At 43.4% G+C, this 17,411-nt stretch overlaps 1 protein-coding gene across 4 annotated transcripts in view; it reads right to left on the bottom strand.

Annotated features, from left to right (window-relative positions):
- Positions 1-17,411, bottom strand: part of PCDH15 (protocadherin related 15) — a gene marked incomplete at both ends in the record, with an annotated part of 270,634 nt that overhangs the window by 16,891 nt on the left and 236,332 nt on the right. For all 4 annotated transcript variants that reach the window (XM_083865850.1, XM_083865852.1, XM_083865853.1 and 1 more), the window contains 3 exons: positions 2,266-2,376; positions 5,134-5,352; positions 10,499-10,675. In XM_083865850.1, the coding sequence (XP_083721976.1) occupies positions 2,266-2,376; positions 5,134-5,352; positions 10,499-10,675 (507 nt within the window). The remainder of the gene's footprint in view (positions 1-2,265; positions 2,377-5,133; positions 5,353-10,498; positions 10,676-17,411) is intronic.

Here is a 17,411-nt window from a genome sequence, read left to right as displayed (position 1 = left end):
AGGCCTTGTACGGGATTGGAATTAACAATCAAGGAAGGTTTAAACCCAGCCATAAATCCATGAGCTGCCAGCAAACCTCTGTTCGTGCAACTCAGTGCTGGTTTGGCTTTTTTTTGACCCTTTGGCTTTAGAAATAATGCCCTTCAAGTTCAGCAATCACCCTTCCTCTCTCTGCTTCCAAGAAGAGGGATAAAGAAGCACAGAAGTATTGGAACTTCCCAGTAAATGTCTTTCCTGCTCAATGGACAAATAAAATATGAATTTTGCCTTGCAAGGTTGGATGGGAATTGCTGGAAGGAAAATTATCTAATTTCTACCAGCTACAAATATTAAGACAATGAAATAAGCTTACTTACTGATGCCTAAGGATCCAAAGACAGGGAAAAATGAAAATGGTGAGACAAGGCAAATTTAAAACTAAAGAGCTTTGTTCCATTTCATTTGCTACAAACACCAAAGAAAGCAAACAAGACACTGCAAATGAAAGATGACAGACTTAGGACAATTAAAACAGGGAATAATGTTTTAAAACTGATGAAAAATGGCAATAAAAGACTTTCACCAAACACTTTCTGCAGTAAAATATTTAATGGGGAAGAAAAAGTTAATTTGTAATGATATTTATCGCAGCCTGTTATTGTATTGTAAATCCTATGGATTTTGATTTATCTTTGAAGGGTTTTTGTGTTTAATCAGTTCCTCAGCATGACGGATAAGCCTTGGTTGTATGCAAAGACATCTGAGAGGAAATATTCCAACTACAGCACCTTTTTGGTGCAATGAAGACTATTTTTTGTCCAAATTAACATAAAGCTAAGCCTCAAAGTCAATACTGCAGATCTGGGAATTGGCACCTCTTTGGTGCAGTACTAAACCCCCAAAAAACTTTGCAGATAAAACACACCACAATGAGGCTTTTTCTGGGTTTAGCATCACATAATTAATTTCGGCAGAAATTTGGTTTAGTGTAAAAACATAAAAGTGAATTTTATCCAGCTGGCACCTCCCTGCATAAGGGTACAGATGTGACTCACAAAGAGAAGTGCTCCCATTCCAAAAAACTTAATTCATTTATATATGTTTTTCCTCCCTTCCTGCCCAAGCATAACTGGATAAAGGCAAAAGGCAAAAATTCAGCCCTTAGGAGAAAGTGCCTCCAGCATTTTTTAGCCCCCTATTTACCCATAAAAGCTCAAGCCCTGGAATTACTCCACATGCAGAGACTGCACCCAGTTGTCCAAGAGTTAAAGCTCTGTCATGGCCCTGTAACATTTTATAAACTCCATCACAGCAGCTGGAAAATTTCAACTTTCTGGGCAAAACAAATCATGATTGAAAACGGAGCAATCCTCATTTCCACCATCCATTCACTCCCTACCTGCTCGGAATATTATTCAAGCTGGGCTCTTCAGCACTCCTTGGTTTTCAAGTATAAATAGAGATGAGGAAGTGTGGTAAAGCTCATTGACAACCCTCCCAGTATCAGACAAATAATAACTGGCTGGAATATATTCCTACTGAGGGTTAAATTGTTATTGGAGTCCATCAACTTCAGGTTTACAGAGGCATGAAAAGAGAGGCAGCCTTGCAAGATTATTATTTTATGAGCATGTAAGAGGTAAAAGATGCATTTATTGAGCTACCAGGGGTTTCTCTGCTTTGATGGTTCCTTTAATTTCAATATTTAAACAGGTCCAAATTCAGAACAAAAAAAACCCCAACAAATGGAACACTTCTTACTATAGGGCATGGGGACTTTGGGGCAGCAATTTTCAGGGAATTATCATTTCAGATGTGTGCAATGGATAAGAATGAATTTTATGGGATGTGTTTAGTCAATAGCTTTGGAAAACGTGGAGTGCTGGCCTGGATGTGCCAAGGAATCCAAGCCTGGCAGCAGTGACCTGCTGTAGGATTTTGCTCTTAGGAAAACTATATGGTGAGACCTTTTTGCCCATTTAAAGTCTGTTAAAGGTTCCCCCATGCATTACAAGAAGATTAAATTGTTTTTTTCCTTCCTTCCAGAGCCAGTCTATTTCTTTTCTGGATGTTGGAGAACCCCAGGAAGCTGGGGAATGAGGAAAACTTTTTGCACAGAGACTGTATGAAGGGATTTCATAGAATCCCAGAATCCTGGAATAGTTTGGATTGGGAGGGACCTTCAAATCCATCTCCTTCCACCCTCTGCCACGAGCAGGGACACCTCCCACTAGCCCAGGTTGCCTGGGGCAGTGATTTTCTGGATGGATCTCAAGGAATACTCACATGGTGCTGTCTCCAAGCTCCTCATAGAGGTTGTTGGCCACGGCTCCAGTGGGTTTCCCTGCTGGCAGAGCCATCTGGATTCTTGCAGTCTTGGCACACTCAGCCTGTCGCCTTCAGAGAGCCACAGGGAGAAGGAGAAACACTCATCAGGAAGACCCCAAAACACGTCCCCAGAGAAAATGTCAGGTTTTCTGTGCTCTTGCCCTGTGGTTAATAAACATCCCTGGGTTCTGTCTTCATGAAAGTAGTAACATGATCATCTTCTCCTGGATTTTTCAGCTCCTGGGTGTTCTGTTTTGGTGGCATCCCAGAGCTTCCCAGATCCCAGAATGGTTTCGGTTGGAAAGAACCTTAAAGCTCAGCCAGTGCCACCCTTGCCATGGGCAGGGACACCTCCCACTGTCCCAGGCTGCTCCAAGCCCCAATGTCCAGCCTGGCCTTGGGCACTTCCAGGAATCCAGGGGCAGCCCCAGCTGTGCCAGGGCCTGCCCACCCTCCCAGGGAACAATTCCTGCCCAATATCCCATCTAACTCTACTTCTTTGATGCCACTCCCCCTTGTCCATTCGCAACTCATTTTTTTTAAAGGAGTTGGCTGGGAAATTTCTGTTCAATGAATGGTTTTTCCTGAGAACTTTTTTGTTTGTTTTTTTGTTTGTTTTTCATATGGAGTAAAATCATGGTGGAATAAATGTCTGTTCTCTGCCTAGAAAACAAAGCTCCTCATGTGGGGAGAACCACCAGGGTGATGTGGCTGATACACCCCATCAACACCGAGTAGACGTTAAAATAAATCACTTTTAAACTCATCACACCAGGAGTTCAGGAGCAAGTTGAGTATAGGAATTTAAAACAACCCCTTGTATTTAATAAATTTTGAGAACAAAATCTGCCAGTATTCCCGTGGAAGCTGGAAAAAAAAACGAAGCTGGAAATAAATACTTACTCTTTGAATCTGTTTGGTTGCAAAAAAAGAGATAAAAAGGAAGGTTAAATAAATTCTGCTTCCAACAACTGCCCATTACAGCGACTCTAACAGGAGTAATAAACTACAGGCTACTTAATTATTCCATACATCAAATTCCAGAATTAATGACTTGTTTTAAGAATCAGAACTTCCAGAGCTGAACAGCATTTGGCTGCTCTTTTTGATCCCCTGGAAACAATTCTGTAGTCAGCAGAAATACGAATTACAGCAGGGAATGAAAACAAGACATGAAAACATGAATATTTCTCCAGTTTTTTCTTAAGCAGGCACATTTTTAGACTTGTTTCTTTATACTGAATTTTTTTTATATAACAATATGAATAATATAATTGCTATTTTATTTATATTTTCCCATTTTAGCATATATCAAAAATGTATATAAAATACTTTTAATAATGAAGGAGCATTATTTTTGGTTGTTATTTAGAAGATGCTATTCTTTTGTGATTAGTAAACAATAAATAATTTATAAGTACCTTACAGGTTTGTGCTGGATACTGGATGTCAAAGCAGTCATTTTTAAATTTATTAATAAAGAAATATTTTAGGAAAAAAACCGAGATTCCTTTGGAAAAGGAGTGAAAAAGGTTGGAATGCCAAAACAAACCATAAGGCTCAGGATTTTAAATTAAATCTAAAATTCCTTTAATTTTCTTTGTCACTCTCCATAAATATACAATTTATTCACCATGGGCTGATATAAATCCCACTTCAAGTCAGATTTCTAGATGGGAAAAATGGGATTTTTGGATGAAATTAATTTAAGCTGATTCCTGAGAGCTCCTAAAAAAGATTGATGATGTTTGGATAATCTAACAGATGCCAAGGAAAAAAGAGGCTCTTCCATTTCTTTAAGGAATCTGTAATTCAGGTAAGAGCCACCAATGAATTGCAAGATGAACTGGCTCACTGGAAGCAAATTTTCCGTAGAATTCTGGGAGAGGAAGAGCAGTTTGGGAATGATCTGCCATCTCAATGGTGCAGAAGTTAGTCAAGCTCTTCTAAACATCTTTAAAAGGCTTCTTCTCTTCACCCAAAATGGAGAAAAGGGGTGTGAATATAATCATTAATTAAAGAATAACTGTGCAAATAAATGGACCTATAAATCTATGAACCAGATTATAATGTATGTGTAAAAATATGGATATAATATTTAATTAGAGAATTAATCAATGAATAAACATATATATCTATATCTGAATAAATAAATTAATAGATATGGAGTTGTTTAGTTCAAATGCAGTGATTTAAAATATGAAATATGAAAATTTAAATTGAGAGGAACTTGTTGCAGATGTTGATTTGAATTAATTTATCATCCAACTACTGGAATCTCTTTAGTGTATAAGAGGCAAGAGGAAATATCAAAAAATATCTTCAATGTTCCCCTAAAATTGCAGAAGACCAGCTCTCCAGGAAACACTTGCAATTAAGAAACTCAGGAAAAAAATATTTTAGGATTTAAGCAAAAACACTGGAATCCTCTAATCTGATTTTTGATTCATTTCTTGAAAAAACACTTTTTTCCACAATCTTTTTTTTTTAAATGGAATTTAGCTGTGAATCCTCACTTCTGTGTCTAACACCTGGGTTTTGAGCCGGTGTTTTGGCACAAAAATCCTTCCGTGTTAGGAAGCCCTTCCCGTGTTCAGCACCCCAATCATTGAGCAACCCTTGTGGTGAGAAGAGGCTTAAACCCAGAAATCAATTTATACAATAGAAATATACACAATGCATACAAAATATTATAGAAATAGGCAATAATAAGTAGAAATTATTCTTGTGATGATGAATAATTGTCAAAGCGTCTCTGCTACAAAATGCATCACCTCTACTACGACGTTACAAGCCCTTGGAGAGGAGGAGAAGGAGGGTACTCACTGTCGGTAGCTGACCATGACGATGAGGATGGCTGGCATGCAGCAGAGGATGATGATGACAGCCAGGGCCAGCAGTGCCCCCTCTGTGTAGCCCACAGCCTGCGCCTGCTTCTTAACATTGGCCACCACATCCGGCGTGCGGATCTCCAGGATTCGCCCGCCCTGGCCCAGGTAGGGCTGGAACTCCTTGTTGATATCCAGCAGTTTGCCATCCAGGAACCTTCAATGGCACAAAAGCACCCCACTGTTAGGGCCAAGTTCATGAGGAGAGTTTTAATTATGGCAGATTGATAGCCCGATAAAAAGCATATATGGTCTTTGTGGGCATTGGAATAGTGGCAATTCCGTGTAACCCCAGTGCCAGGGACAGTTCCAATGTGTTTAACACCAGGACACAGTTTAAACACTGAAAAGGAAGGCTGAGCTGAGCTCATCCTGATTTCCAGGGACACAAAGTTCTCACTGGCATCACAAAGGCCTTGGTTTGTGCTTTTCCTTCTCTGCTTAGATCCTGAGGATCAACCAACACTTCCTGGACAAACCCCTAAGGACCACTCTGCCCAAAAGATCATCTTAGTCTTGCCCAAATCAGTGGTGGAGTCACCATCCCTGGAAGTGCTCAAAAACTTGTGGATATGGCACCTGGGGACATGAGACAATGGTGGCCTTGGCAGTGCTGGGGAATGTTGGATTTGATGACCTCACATGTCTTTTCCACCCTTAATGATTCCATGGTTGCTGTTACCCTAAAATCAGGCAATTTTCAGAGGATTTTCTCAGCTCCTTAGGGAAATTCTTTGGCTGGCTGGACAAAAAATACATTGTCCAAGGCTGTAAATTCTGAAGGAAAATCCAAATCCTTGGATCACTCCAGAAGTGAGCACTGTCTCACAAGCTGCCCAGCTTCAAAGACCAAAGCAGGAGATGTGTTAGGATGGAGGATCCTAAAAGGTGGGAACTATAGCAGAATTCCAGATCCTTACATGTACAGGGGTTCTTCTCGAGGAAGAGGGGGAGAATAAGACCCCCAGAAAACTTCAAATAAAAAACAACAAAAAAACTTCTGTAAGCATTTATGTGTATAAACTCTGAATGTCTAAAGAAAGCCTGAGAGAGCTTGTATTTCCTTATTCTGATCACGAGACAGAAATTCCACTCCCCAAATACCATTTCTTCAAGGGAGGTAATTTCTTACAATTGACTTCCCCTCAGATTAATTTCCTGATAAATCCTCAGAGCATTTCTTGACCCTGTTTTTTAATTTGGAACTTTGGGGAGAATCCACTCTGCTCTGGGTGTGCAATAGATGAACCGGATCTCATCATAAGCAGAGCAGCTCGTCCTGAATGATGAATTTGAGCTGGTTTCATGATACTGAGGGCAAAGTGGCTGCTCCCCCCCACCCTCACAAAGGTGTCTGGAAGGATTATTCCTATTCCTGACGTCTTCCACAAACCACTTCCTTGGTGCTTGAGAAAAAAATCCCTTCTGCAACCTAAACGGTGGCATAAAGTGGTGGCATAAACATTCTCTTGCTGCTCACTAGATGTCACTGGTGCATGTCCCACATCCTTTGAGCTGGCAAAAGCCTTCTCAGCAGGATGGCATTAAATCCCTGGATGACTTTAACTATCTCTCCGTTGAAATTCCACTGGCATTTTCCCGACAGGGCCTTTTTAACAGGTTCGTAACTCAGCCGTGAGCGTTTACTCTGTGATGGAACCTGACACGTTGTGCAGGAGCTTCACACAGTTTTCTCTTAGTGGGGGACATTTTCCACTTAATTTATGCAGGAGGAATTTGTTGGATTCAACTGGTTTTTATGCTCCAATAAATCAAAGCCTCTTCCCTTTAAAGGATAGGAAAGGAGGCTGAACGTTTCAGTCCAGGAAATTATCTGAGTGGCCTCAGAGTCTTTTAGGGGCTTGTGGAAGAGGGAGGACATATAGTGAAGTACAGGTACTATTCAGACCAATTTTTGGGAGGTAATCAAACAGATTTGGAGAAAAAAATCAGAGGAGGAGCGGCTGAGGGAGCTGGGAAAGGGGCTGAGCCTGGAGAAAAGGAGGCTCAGGGGGGACCTTGTGGCTCTGCACAAGTCCCTGACAGGAGGGGACAGCCAGGGGGGGTCGGGCTCTGCTGCCAGGGAACAGGGACAGGACAAGGGGAAAGGGCCTCAAGCTGTGCCAGGGGAGGCTCAGCTTGGACAGCAGCAGGAATTTGCCCATGGAAAGGGTGCTGAGGCCTTGTCAGGGGCTGCCCATGGCTGGAGGTGTTGATAAACTGCGTGGATGTGAGGACATGGTTTAGTGGTGGGCTTGGGAGTGCTGAGTTAGGGCTGGACCTGATGAGCTCAGAGGTTCTTTCCAACCTAGATGACTCTGTTTTATGAGTTTCCTGATTAATAAAAACTTCAGGTAATCAGTCATAACAGTCTGAAGCAAAGATAAGGATTTGTCATTGTGTATCAATTTTACAAAGTACAGGACAGGGAAAATTCTGTGTATCTTGAGAGACACGTGGGTTTTACCCCCTGGCACTGGCTGCTACATCCACCAGTTCTTAATCATGCCTTTGTTTTCCAGTCAAACATTTTCCTGGAATTAATGTGGGATTAATATTATGGAATAGAGGAGCCTCATACTTTGGCTCATGGTGACAACTGTGACTCTGTTCAGCTCCTCCTTGGTGACCTGCTGTGTCCACCCTCTTATCTCAACTCCAGCTGCTTTGGGTTTGGATCTCCTGCCTGTATCCCTGCAGTTCTCCACTTCCTGTTCCACTTCATCCTCAATTCCCCTTGCATTCGACCTTCACAAATAATTATTTTTAAACAGTGGCAGGTTCACAAGAAATTCTATTAAATCAGAGCCTCCACTCTGCTCTTGGAGCTGGAACACAGCAGGTGTTCCCAAAAAAGCCCATTCTGGAAAAGCCACAGGTATCTCCCAATACACAATCATTTGGTGAGCTGTGTAAAAATCCCAGCTGGCAGAAGTGACTGATTCTGTGCTGTTGGTCCTGGATGCATCATGGAATTGTTGAACACTTGGAAAATCACCTGTGGGAATTTATCTTCCTTATTGGTAATTAAATGTTTAAAACAGGATGTTCTGTTTCTTTCGGACTTATTCACCTTTCTCCCATCATATCCAGTTTATGAAATGATCCTTTCACCCACTGATCCCTTTTCTGTCAGATCCAGAGCAGATTCTTGGCTGGAAGAAACGGTTAGGCCTCATGGCTGAGGGGACAACCACTGCTGAAGTGTCCTCTGACCATGGCAGGAGGAACCCTGAACCATCCCTCTGAAATCAAACTCCCAGGATGTTCCTTTATCTTTTTTATGAGGTCAAAATCTTTGTAGATTTGGGTACATCCCTGGCCCAAATCTCCTGAGGTTCTCCCACTTTCCAGTGAAAACTTGGGAACTGCAGTTGCAAACCTCCACTTAAATCTCCTTACTCCACTGAGCTGACAGTCACTCACCTCTACCCTAAAGCCAGGGAAGCATTCCCTGGGATTTTGCTGATTTAAATATTTAAGAGCTTTTGAAGAGACGGAAAAAAGCCCCTAAAAAAACTCAGTGTGCAGGCACAAGGAGCATTTTAATGAAGTTGTTTCTCAGATGAATCCCCTTCCCTTTCCTGTTGGAAAATCTGATTTTTAGCCCATCTTAACTCTATTCTGCTCTGGGTACTTCACTGGACATCTGAAAATCTCTAAGAAGACATTCCAATATTTTCAAAGGCTGCCAAAATGAAGAGGGTCTTTTTTTCTGGCCATGAAGAGAGTCTGCAAAGGGAAAAGTTTTTTTTTCCAGGAATTCAAAGAGCCAACCACCTCTCTGTTCAGATAACAACTGATTTACATATCCTGATAGTAGTGGATTTACTGAGAGTTTTCCAAAGGGAGCAGGAAAAAGTCAGAATCTTCAATAAAACTGGGAGAAGATCACAATGTCTCCATTCTGGGAATGACCAATACTGGACAAATGACCACAAACACCCAGAGCATCACTGGGACCTGAAAAGACTGAATGACCAGTGGATACCTAAAAACAAATGCTAGGAGAAGGAAGGAGGCTCTCTTGCCTCTCCTCTGACAGCTGTTATTGCTATTAATTATATTTCATGTACAATTTTTATATAAAATATTAACTTTTTAATATTCCTAGTTCAGAAAAATTATGCTGGAAGACTGGAGTGGGTGTAGAGAAAACTTTAGGTGATTAAAAGAATTAAAACATGGCCCAGAGCAAAACTTCTCAAGAATAAAAATACAGAGGATAATGTGAACATGAGCCTAGACCTTGGTGGGACCCAGAAATTAAAAGCACCAATGGATGCTTTAATTTAGCACTCAAAGTTCTAATAAAACTGAGCCTGGAAAAATCACACACACGCACACACACCAAAAAAAAAAAAAAAAAAAAAAAGACAAAAGGCCTAATTTTTGACAGGAAATTAACCTGCAATAACAACCCCCAGGTTGTAGTTGATTGGATTTTCTGGTGCAGTTGCTTTGCTGACAGATATGTTCCAAGCAGAATTAATTTGGGGAATTGCCAAACTTGCTCAGACTGATCCCAGTGATGTTTCCCAGGCTATAAAATCAGAATATCTGCAGAACTTTCCTATGCTGCAGTTCACTTACAGCCCACCAGGAGCTTGGGAGAAGAAGCCCTTCTCCAACCCCATTTCCCTAATGTGGTTCACAGCCTTTTCCTGCCAGGCTGCTGAGGACGTGCTCAGCACAGGAAGAGCTTGGTGGGGTTCTCATCAAGAGAAAAACCAACACCAAGGTGAAACATGTGCAAAAAAAACCCCAAACAAACCAAAAAGGGGTGTTTTTTTCTTCTTTAGAAGAAGAACCTGATTTGCAGTTTGGAGAGCCTGATCTCCTATGTGGAGGTGTGCACTGGGTCATGTCCTAGTCTGTTTCACATGAGGTGCAAACCACTCTTTCCCCTTCCCCTTCCCCCCAAAAATGGATTCATGCTCCAAACAGAACCTGTGAGAAGCCTGAAGGTCAACACTGCAGCACCAAAGCCTGAAGATCACACAGGACTTTGGGTACATAGGAAGGAAATTCTTGGAGGAATTTCAGTTGGAAGCTCCTCCACAGGGTGAAAAAAACCCTATTCCAAGCTGTCATGGTGACAATGCCTGAGTCATGAGGATTGGGACAATTTAGCTGAGGCACTGGACTGAACTAGGAAGTGGCAAATTCCCAAAGCATCCATAGGGGGGATATCCATGCAGCAGCTGCTTCAATGGATTTTTCTGTTCCTGTTATTTTAACAGAGCAACAGATTCCCAAACAATCCATGGGAACAGAGGGAGATCAACAGAACAAACACTCACTTGAAAAGCTCGTTCCTCATGATGGCTCTGTTGGTTTGCGGGTCGATGGCGTAGACCATGAGGTCGGACTTGGTGTAATCCTCCTCGGAGTATCCGTCCCCAAACCTCCGTGCTCCAATGGATTCCACCACCACCGTTGCCCCCGGAATCTGGTCCTGGATGTAACGTTCCAAAATCCTAAAGGGAAGATGGAGCTGGAAAGCTGCAGTGATTGATTTGTGCTGCTCACCCCTGACCCCAGCCCAAATGAGGTACTGAAAGGCAAAACCCAGAGGATGAGAAGGATTTTGACCTTCAGAGCACTTTTTAAAAGGAATTGCTGCTCCATGTAACCTCTGAAATGCTGAACTCCTGAGAAAAGCCCAGCAGTGCTTGGAGAGGTCCTCAGAAATTGTGTCCTTAAGTTGAGATCTTTGTATTTATGACCCCAGTCGAGTTTTAAATGGCTCATGGGAATCACCACCTATATTTCACACAAAATCCTCCTGCCAGCCTTTTATTAAGTTATATGATGCCAGCGCTTCCATTCCAGCCTTCCACAGGGTGCATTCCATAAATTTTCACCCAGAGAAACAACCACTTGAACGATTTTTGGCGGGATATTTCATCCGGCCCTCCGATATCACACAACATTTCAGGGGCTGCAACATCTGCTGCTCCAAAAGGTACCAGGTTTTACAGGCGGGAGGAAATTGGAATATTGGGCTGACACTTTTACCACAGGAAATAAAATCAAATAAACTGCAGTAGGATTACACAAGCAGGGGAAAGAAAGGCTGATAGAATTTAGAGATAACAACAATATCAACAAAAACAACAACCACACTTGCTAAAGGTTGATGAAGTTTCAAATGTGGGACCAAGAAAGGTTCACTCAAAGCCCACAGAGTTTTATAAACAAAGGCACAAGTGAAAACATCATCAAATCTGTGCAAAAAAACCCACCAAACCGTGGAGGGAGAAATAAAACAGAGCATTTGGAAGCATAAAAGTTCCATCTAAACTTATAAGAAAATATTGAATTTCCCAGGCTAATTGATATGATCAGAAAATCAAAAAGCAATGGCTGAGCTGGGAGGCAAAAGCAAGGGAACTACAGGGAATGTGTTGCCTGATCCATCAAGGATGCACCAGGGTATGGAGGCAGACATATCTCCCACAAAAAATGACATCAGTGACTTTTAAGGTGTCACTCGTTTAACACAAAACCTTCTGCAGTTGCTGAGGTTACATTTTTGCTGTTGTGGTTTATTCCCTGACAAAAGATTTCCTCCAGCTTCTGATTTTTCAAGACTCCTGATTCACATTTATCCAAGGAACATCTCTTCTCTTTGTGTGGAAATTTAGTGTGCCCTTAAAACCTGTTGTAAGCTTTTAAGCTTTTCTATAAGGTCTTGAAAAATTCAAGTATGTCAGAGCCAGGTCACACCTGAGGAGTGAATATATGGAATTACAGCAGAGAAAATGGGGATACAGATTGGCTGACATGGCGCTCGTGGAGTCCTCTGAAAAAGTTCTCCTGTTGTTTGCAGATATGGAAAACTGCTTATCTCTGCTTCTGGCATGCTCTGCACTGGCAGCCAAGGTGAGAACCTGTCACAGACACCTCAGCAACAATAATGTCCCCAGGGAAAACTGACAGGACCCATCTGGTATATGGAGATCATTATAAAACCCCACCAAACATGATAGAAGTGTAAATGACTAAAAATAAACCACAACCATGCTTAGAAGGGTGTTCAGCACAAGGTGTCAGGCAGAACAAATATGTAAAGGACTTGCCTCCATAATTAGCATTTAATCATCTCTTGCTGCAGGAGGAGATGCTTTTCATGGAATCACAGAATCCACTCTGTGCCTGATGGCCACCTTGTCCCCAGCCCAGAGCACTGAGTGCCACCTCCAGCCCTTCCTTGGACACCTCCAGCCATGGGCACTCCAAACCTCCCTGGGCAGCCCCTGCCAAGGCCTCAGCACCCTTTCCATGGAGAAATTCCTGCTGCTGTCCAAGCTGAGCCTCCCCTGGTAGAGCTGAAGGCCAAGTCCTCTTGTCCTTTTCTGTTTCCTTGTACAGAACTCTTATTACACTCAGGACAGAAATGCTCCATCAGGTTGGAAAGTACTAATGTAGGGTCACTACTGGAAGAATCAGCAATAACATTCCCTTTCCTCAGAAATTCCTGGCAACTTGCTGGAATTCATTGCCTTTGAGAATATCTTTGTCTAAAACATTAAAACTGAGGAAGAAACAGAATGTTTGGACACAGAGAATGGCTTCCCAGTGCCAGAGGGCAGGGCTGGATGGGATATTGAGAAGGAATTGTTCCCTGGGAGGGTGGGCAGGCCCTGGCACAGGGTGCCCAGAGCAGCTGTGGCTGCCCCTGGATCCCTGGCAGGGTCCAAGGCCACGCTGGACTTTGGGGCTTGGAGCAGCCTGGGATAGTGGGAGGTGTCCCTGCCCATGGCAGGGGTTGGAATGAGATTGGTGTTAAGGTCCCTTCCCACCCAAACCAGTCTGGAATTCTGATATCACTTCCTGAGAAATGGGTACATTGCAGCCATTGGCTATAGTGACATGGCAGGAAACCCCACAAAGTCCAACAGAATGGCAGCAGTGTTCAATTTGAAACACACACATTGCATGTTTAGGTTAAAACAGAGAATAAAATCACACTGAAGACTGAAATTCTGCAATTAAAGAATTCACTTAAAAATAGGGCAGTTCCCTGTAGAGTTTTTTGAAAAATCCTTCAGCTGAACTTGTGATGCTGAAAACACTGTAGTGTTTTAGAACTCCTCTGGAAATGGCTACTTGCTTGTAGTGGTACTCACAAAAGCCAATTTTTTAGATTCCTATTTTGAAGTAACCACAGCATCCGCAGCTCTGCTGTGTTTATCAGCAGAATTCAAATTAAAATTAGTCTGTCACTTGTTAATCCCACAAGGGTCATTCTCATCCTCCCAAGTGATGTGTAAGAGGTGGAAGCAGGAGCAGAACAGGCGATGAGCCTTTCCAACTGCTCCAAGTCCACTGGAGCTGCTCAGTAGTGAGGAAAATACCTCCCAGTTCCTCCCATTAGCTCAGATCTCCCAATTCCCAGCAATGACACTGGACAAGAGGAGTTGATCTGTCATTGAGGCATCCTGAGGCCCAAAGTTCCCTGAAAATCCTGAGGTGATTTTTTTTTCACCTTTAGATGCAAAATAAATGGAAAGGCAAAACAATACAAGGGTGTTGGTTTGCTGAGCTGTTCCTTGGCTGGGGAATTCTGCTCCATGAAGTCCCAGAGTGGTTTGAGCTGGAAGGGACCTTAAAGCCCTTAAAGCAGTGTCACACCTGCCATGGGCATGGCTGCTCCAAGCCCCAAGGTCCAATCTGGCCTTGGACACTTCCAGGGATCCAGGGGCAGCCACAGCTGCTCTGGGCACCCTGTGCCAGGGCCTGCCCACCCTCCCCGGGAACAATTCCTTCTCAATATCCCATCCAGCCCTGCCCTCTGGCAGTGGGAAGCCATTCCCTGTGTCCTGTCACTTCCCACTTTTGTGAAAACCCCATCCCCAGCCTTCTTGCACATCCCCTATAGGTACTGAAAAGAGCCTTTTAGAACATTCCTGAACTGGCACTTCCTAGAACATCCCTGAAAACAGCAGAGTAAACCCCAAACTCTGGGATAAGGTACCACATTCCCAGCCTCCTCTCAGTGCCATGTCCATGTGTTTATATCCACACCTGAGGTTGCTGTAACCTTCTCCAGGCAGACAAGAACCTGGAGAACACAAGATTAAATTTAGGGGTTCACCCTGGCATCACAGCAGGAAGTAATTTAGGAATTTAACAACCTATTGTGTTTTTGGAGCACATAAAACAACTTAAGAAATGGAAAAAAACAATCCCCCAAACACTCTTTCTTTCAGGACTCAAATTACCAAAGACTTGGAGTGAGAATTGTTGAAGATTCAATATCCTGCATAATTTTTGGCTAAAAAACTATTTCCCAAAAAATAAGCTGGTGTAATAATGATGATGAATTTGTATTCTAGGTATTTGAAAATACAAATTTGGCAGCCACACGGAGCTGAGAGCATCCAGCCCCTGCCATCAGCATCAATACAGACTTTTCAAGTGCTTTAATTAACTCCTCAATTCTGCTCCACTTCAGCCAAATTCTGACTGTGCAGAGTCTTTGTGAGATTAATAATTGACAATGAAACCACTGGATTTTCAACTGGACTTTTCCAAAGAGACAAGAACCAATTCCAGCCCCTCTGGTGTAGTCAGTGATAGATTTGGGGAGATACACTGGAGCCCCAGCTCCTAGATTCCTTACTACAACATAAATAGAGCTCAGGGAAGGGTCTGCTCATCCTATGGTGCCTAGGGTTTCTTCCAAGCCTAAAACATCCCTTTTTAATAAAACAGCCTTTCTCAAAGGCTATTTTTCTATCAGGAAGGAGCAGCGCAGAGACAATTCCCTCTGCATAGAATAACTTATATAATATTTAATAATAATATTAATAATAATATTCAGAAAACAATCCAGAGCCAATGGCTTATACCCACTTATCCTAATCCTACAAAAGCAGGGAATCAGGAATCATTAAGGCTGGAAAACATCTTTTAAGATTCAAGTCCCACTGTCACCCCAGCACCACTACAAGCAGATTGGTTTGCACACCAGAAAGGAAAATTGCTTCCTTACACACTGCTGAAGCTGCTTTCCTTCCCTTTGTGCTCATCCTGTAAAATCCTGCCCTCCAAAACCTCTACACACACTCCAACTTTTTATTTCAGCCTCATTTGTCCCAGTCGCAGAAGGAACATTGCGCTCATCCAAAGAATAATACCCAGGGACTTCTCCCCTCTGACCCCGAGGACAATCTCCAGATCTCAGCACAAAAGGGCTTTTCCTGCAATTGTCAGCAGTTCCCAGAGAAAGCAAGAGTTTACAGCTTCATCCACTGCATTGGAGAGCTCTGGAGAGATCCATTACCACCACAACCCCGGGAGTTACGCAGAGCAGGAGCTCACTGAACCAGTGCTTCCCAGCTGCCAGGGTGGGGAGCAAGGGGAAAAGCTGGAGCTGGAGAAGTTTTGGTCTCTATTACCCAACTTAATAAAGGTGGCCTGCAGTTATTAATCATCCTGATTGCTCAGGAGGGAGGGTGGAACAGGCTCTGTGAACACTGCACCAGGCCCTGGGACACTCTCCCAAGCAAAGCCAGACTGACTGGACGTGGAACAGCCATTTGGTGGCAAATGTCCCCCTAACCTATTTATTTCTGCAGATTGGATCTATTTAATCTAATTCAATGAATTCTCTTATTATCTAATCTATTCCTTTTCTAAGTTTGCAATTTAATTTGGAATGAAACATTACTGTGTGAAGAAGTGACAGAGAAAAAGGGGAGGGGAGGTGGAGTGGAGGGACAGGAGCAAAGTGACCCCAAAATGCTCCTGTCAGAGAAGTAAAGGGTAAAGGACAAAGCAGCTACAGCTGGATCTGCGACTCAGGAATGTTTCAAAAAGGGCAGGAAACCAAGAGTCACCTGTGGAGAGGGCTCAAGGGCAAGGTCACTGCCACCACCCAAACAGTCCAGTCAGCTGTAATTAGACTTAATTCAAAATCATAAACTGAGCACTGGAATGTGACCTCTCATGTGGGGAAAGTAACAAGACTGAGTGATTTATACCCTGCAGATGAGACATGTTCATTTTTACCAAGTCAGAGACTGAGGAGAAAAAAACAAACCACAACTGCAAGGAAATCATCCACATCTGAAACACTTCTCTGAACTGTGTGTTCCAGCTCCCAGATATAAAATTTATTGTCTCATATACTATGATGAGACATAAAATCTTATGTGATGCACAATGTACATGTGCTGTATATTATAATCTATAATTTACAGCAGTATTTTCTCTTTTAAGTGCAGCACAGTTTCTGTGCATTAAATAGAGTTCCTTTGAAGAATGATGGCAGTCAGCTTTAGATATGCAAACCATTAAGTTGGAAGGTTCAACATTCATATTACAAAAATCTCCCTCAGCAATAATTCCAAGAATCAGTACTTGATTCTATGTTTGGATTTTTGGGAAAAAGCCTGCCTGGCCACTTCTGCATAGTGCTAGAGGGTTCAGCATGGACCTTTCTTACCTGGGGAACTGCCTCATTATTTTCAGAACATAAAACTGACTGAGAAAAGCATGGCTGAAGTGAGGGGAGAGACCCTGGAGAGATGCACAAGGAAGACCTGGGAGTCCTTATATCCTGGGGGCAGCAGGAGGAGCACTGGCAGCAGGGCAGGGAGGGATGGGGGCCCTGTGGGCAGCCCTGGAGGCACCTCTGCAGTGCTGTGTCCAGCCCTGGATCCTGAGCACAGCAGGGCCAGGGAGCTGGTGGAGCTGAGGAAGGGCCTGGAGCATGTGGGTGCCCAGGAAAGGCTGGGGGAGCTGGGGCTGTCCAGGCTGGAGAGGAGCCCCAGCTGAGAGGGGCCCTCAGGCCTGGGTGTCCCTGTGTGCAGGGAGGGCTCCCAGCAGGGCCCAGGCTCTGCCCAGGGGGCCCAGCAATGGCCCCAGAGCCACGGGCAGGGCCTGAGCCCAGCAATTCCCCCTGCACAGGAGGCACAACTTCTTCCCTGGGCAGTGCCCAGCCCTGAGCACATTGTCCACACAGCCTGGGGGGGCTCCTCCCTGGGGTTGGTGCAGAGCTGTGTGCACACAATGCTGTGCCCTGTGCTCTGGGATGGCCCTGCTGGGGCCCGGAGGGGACACCAGGTGCCTTCAGCCTCAGCCAGCCTGTGACTCTCTATATTTGATCCAAACTCTCATTTTAAGCCACTTTATTATTCCAGTTCATATCACCAGTGAGGTGATATCTCATCTATACAGGAATGTACAGAGGAATTTACTTCC

The sequence above is a fragment of the Zosterops lateralis genome (assembly GCF_965231275.1).
Source record: "Zosterops lateralis genome assembly, chromosome: 8".
Classification (NCBI taxonomy): Eukaryota; Metazoa; Chordata; class Aves; order Passeriformes; family Zosteropidae; genus Zosterops; species Zosterops lateralis.
Note: the sequence above shows the minus strand (reverse complement) of the source record. Positions and strands in the feature narration are given on the sequence as shown.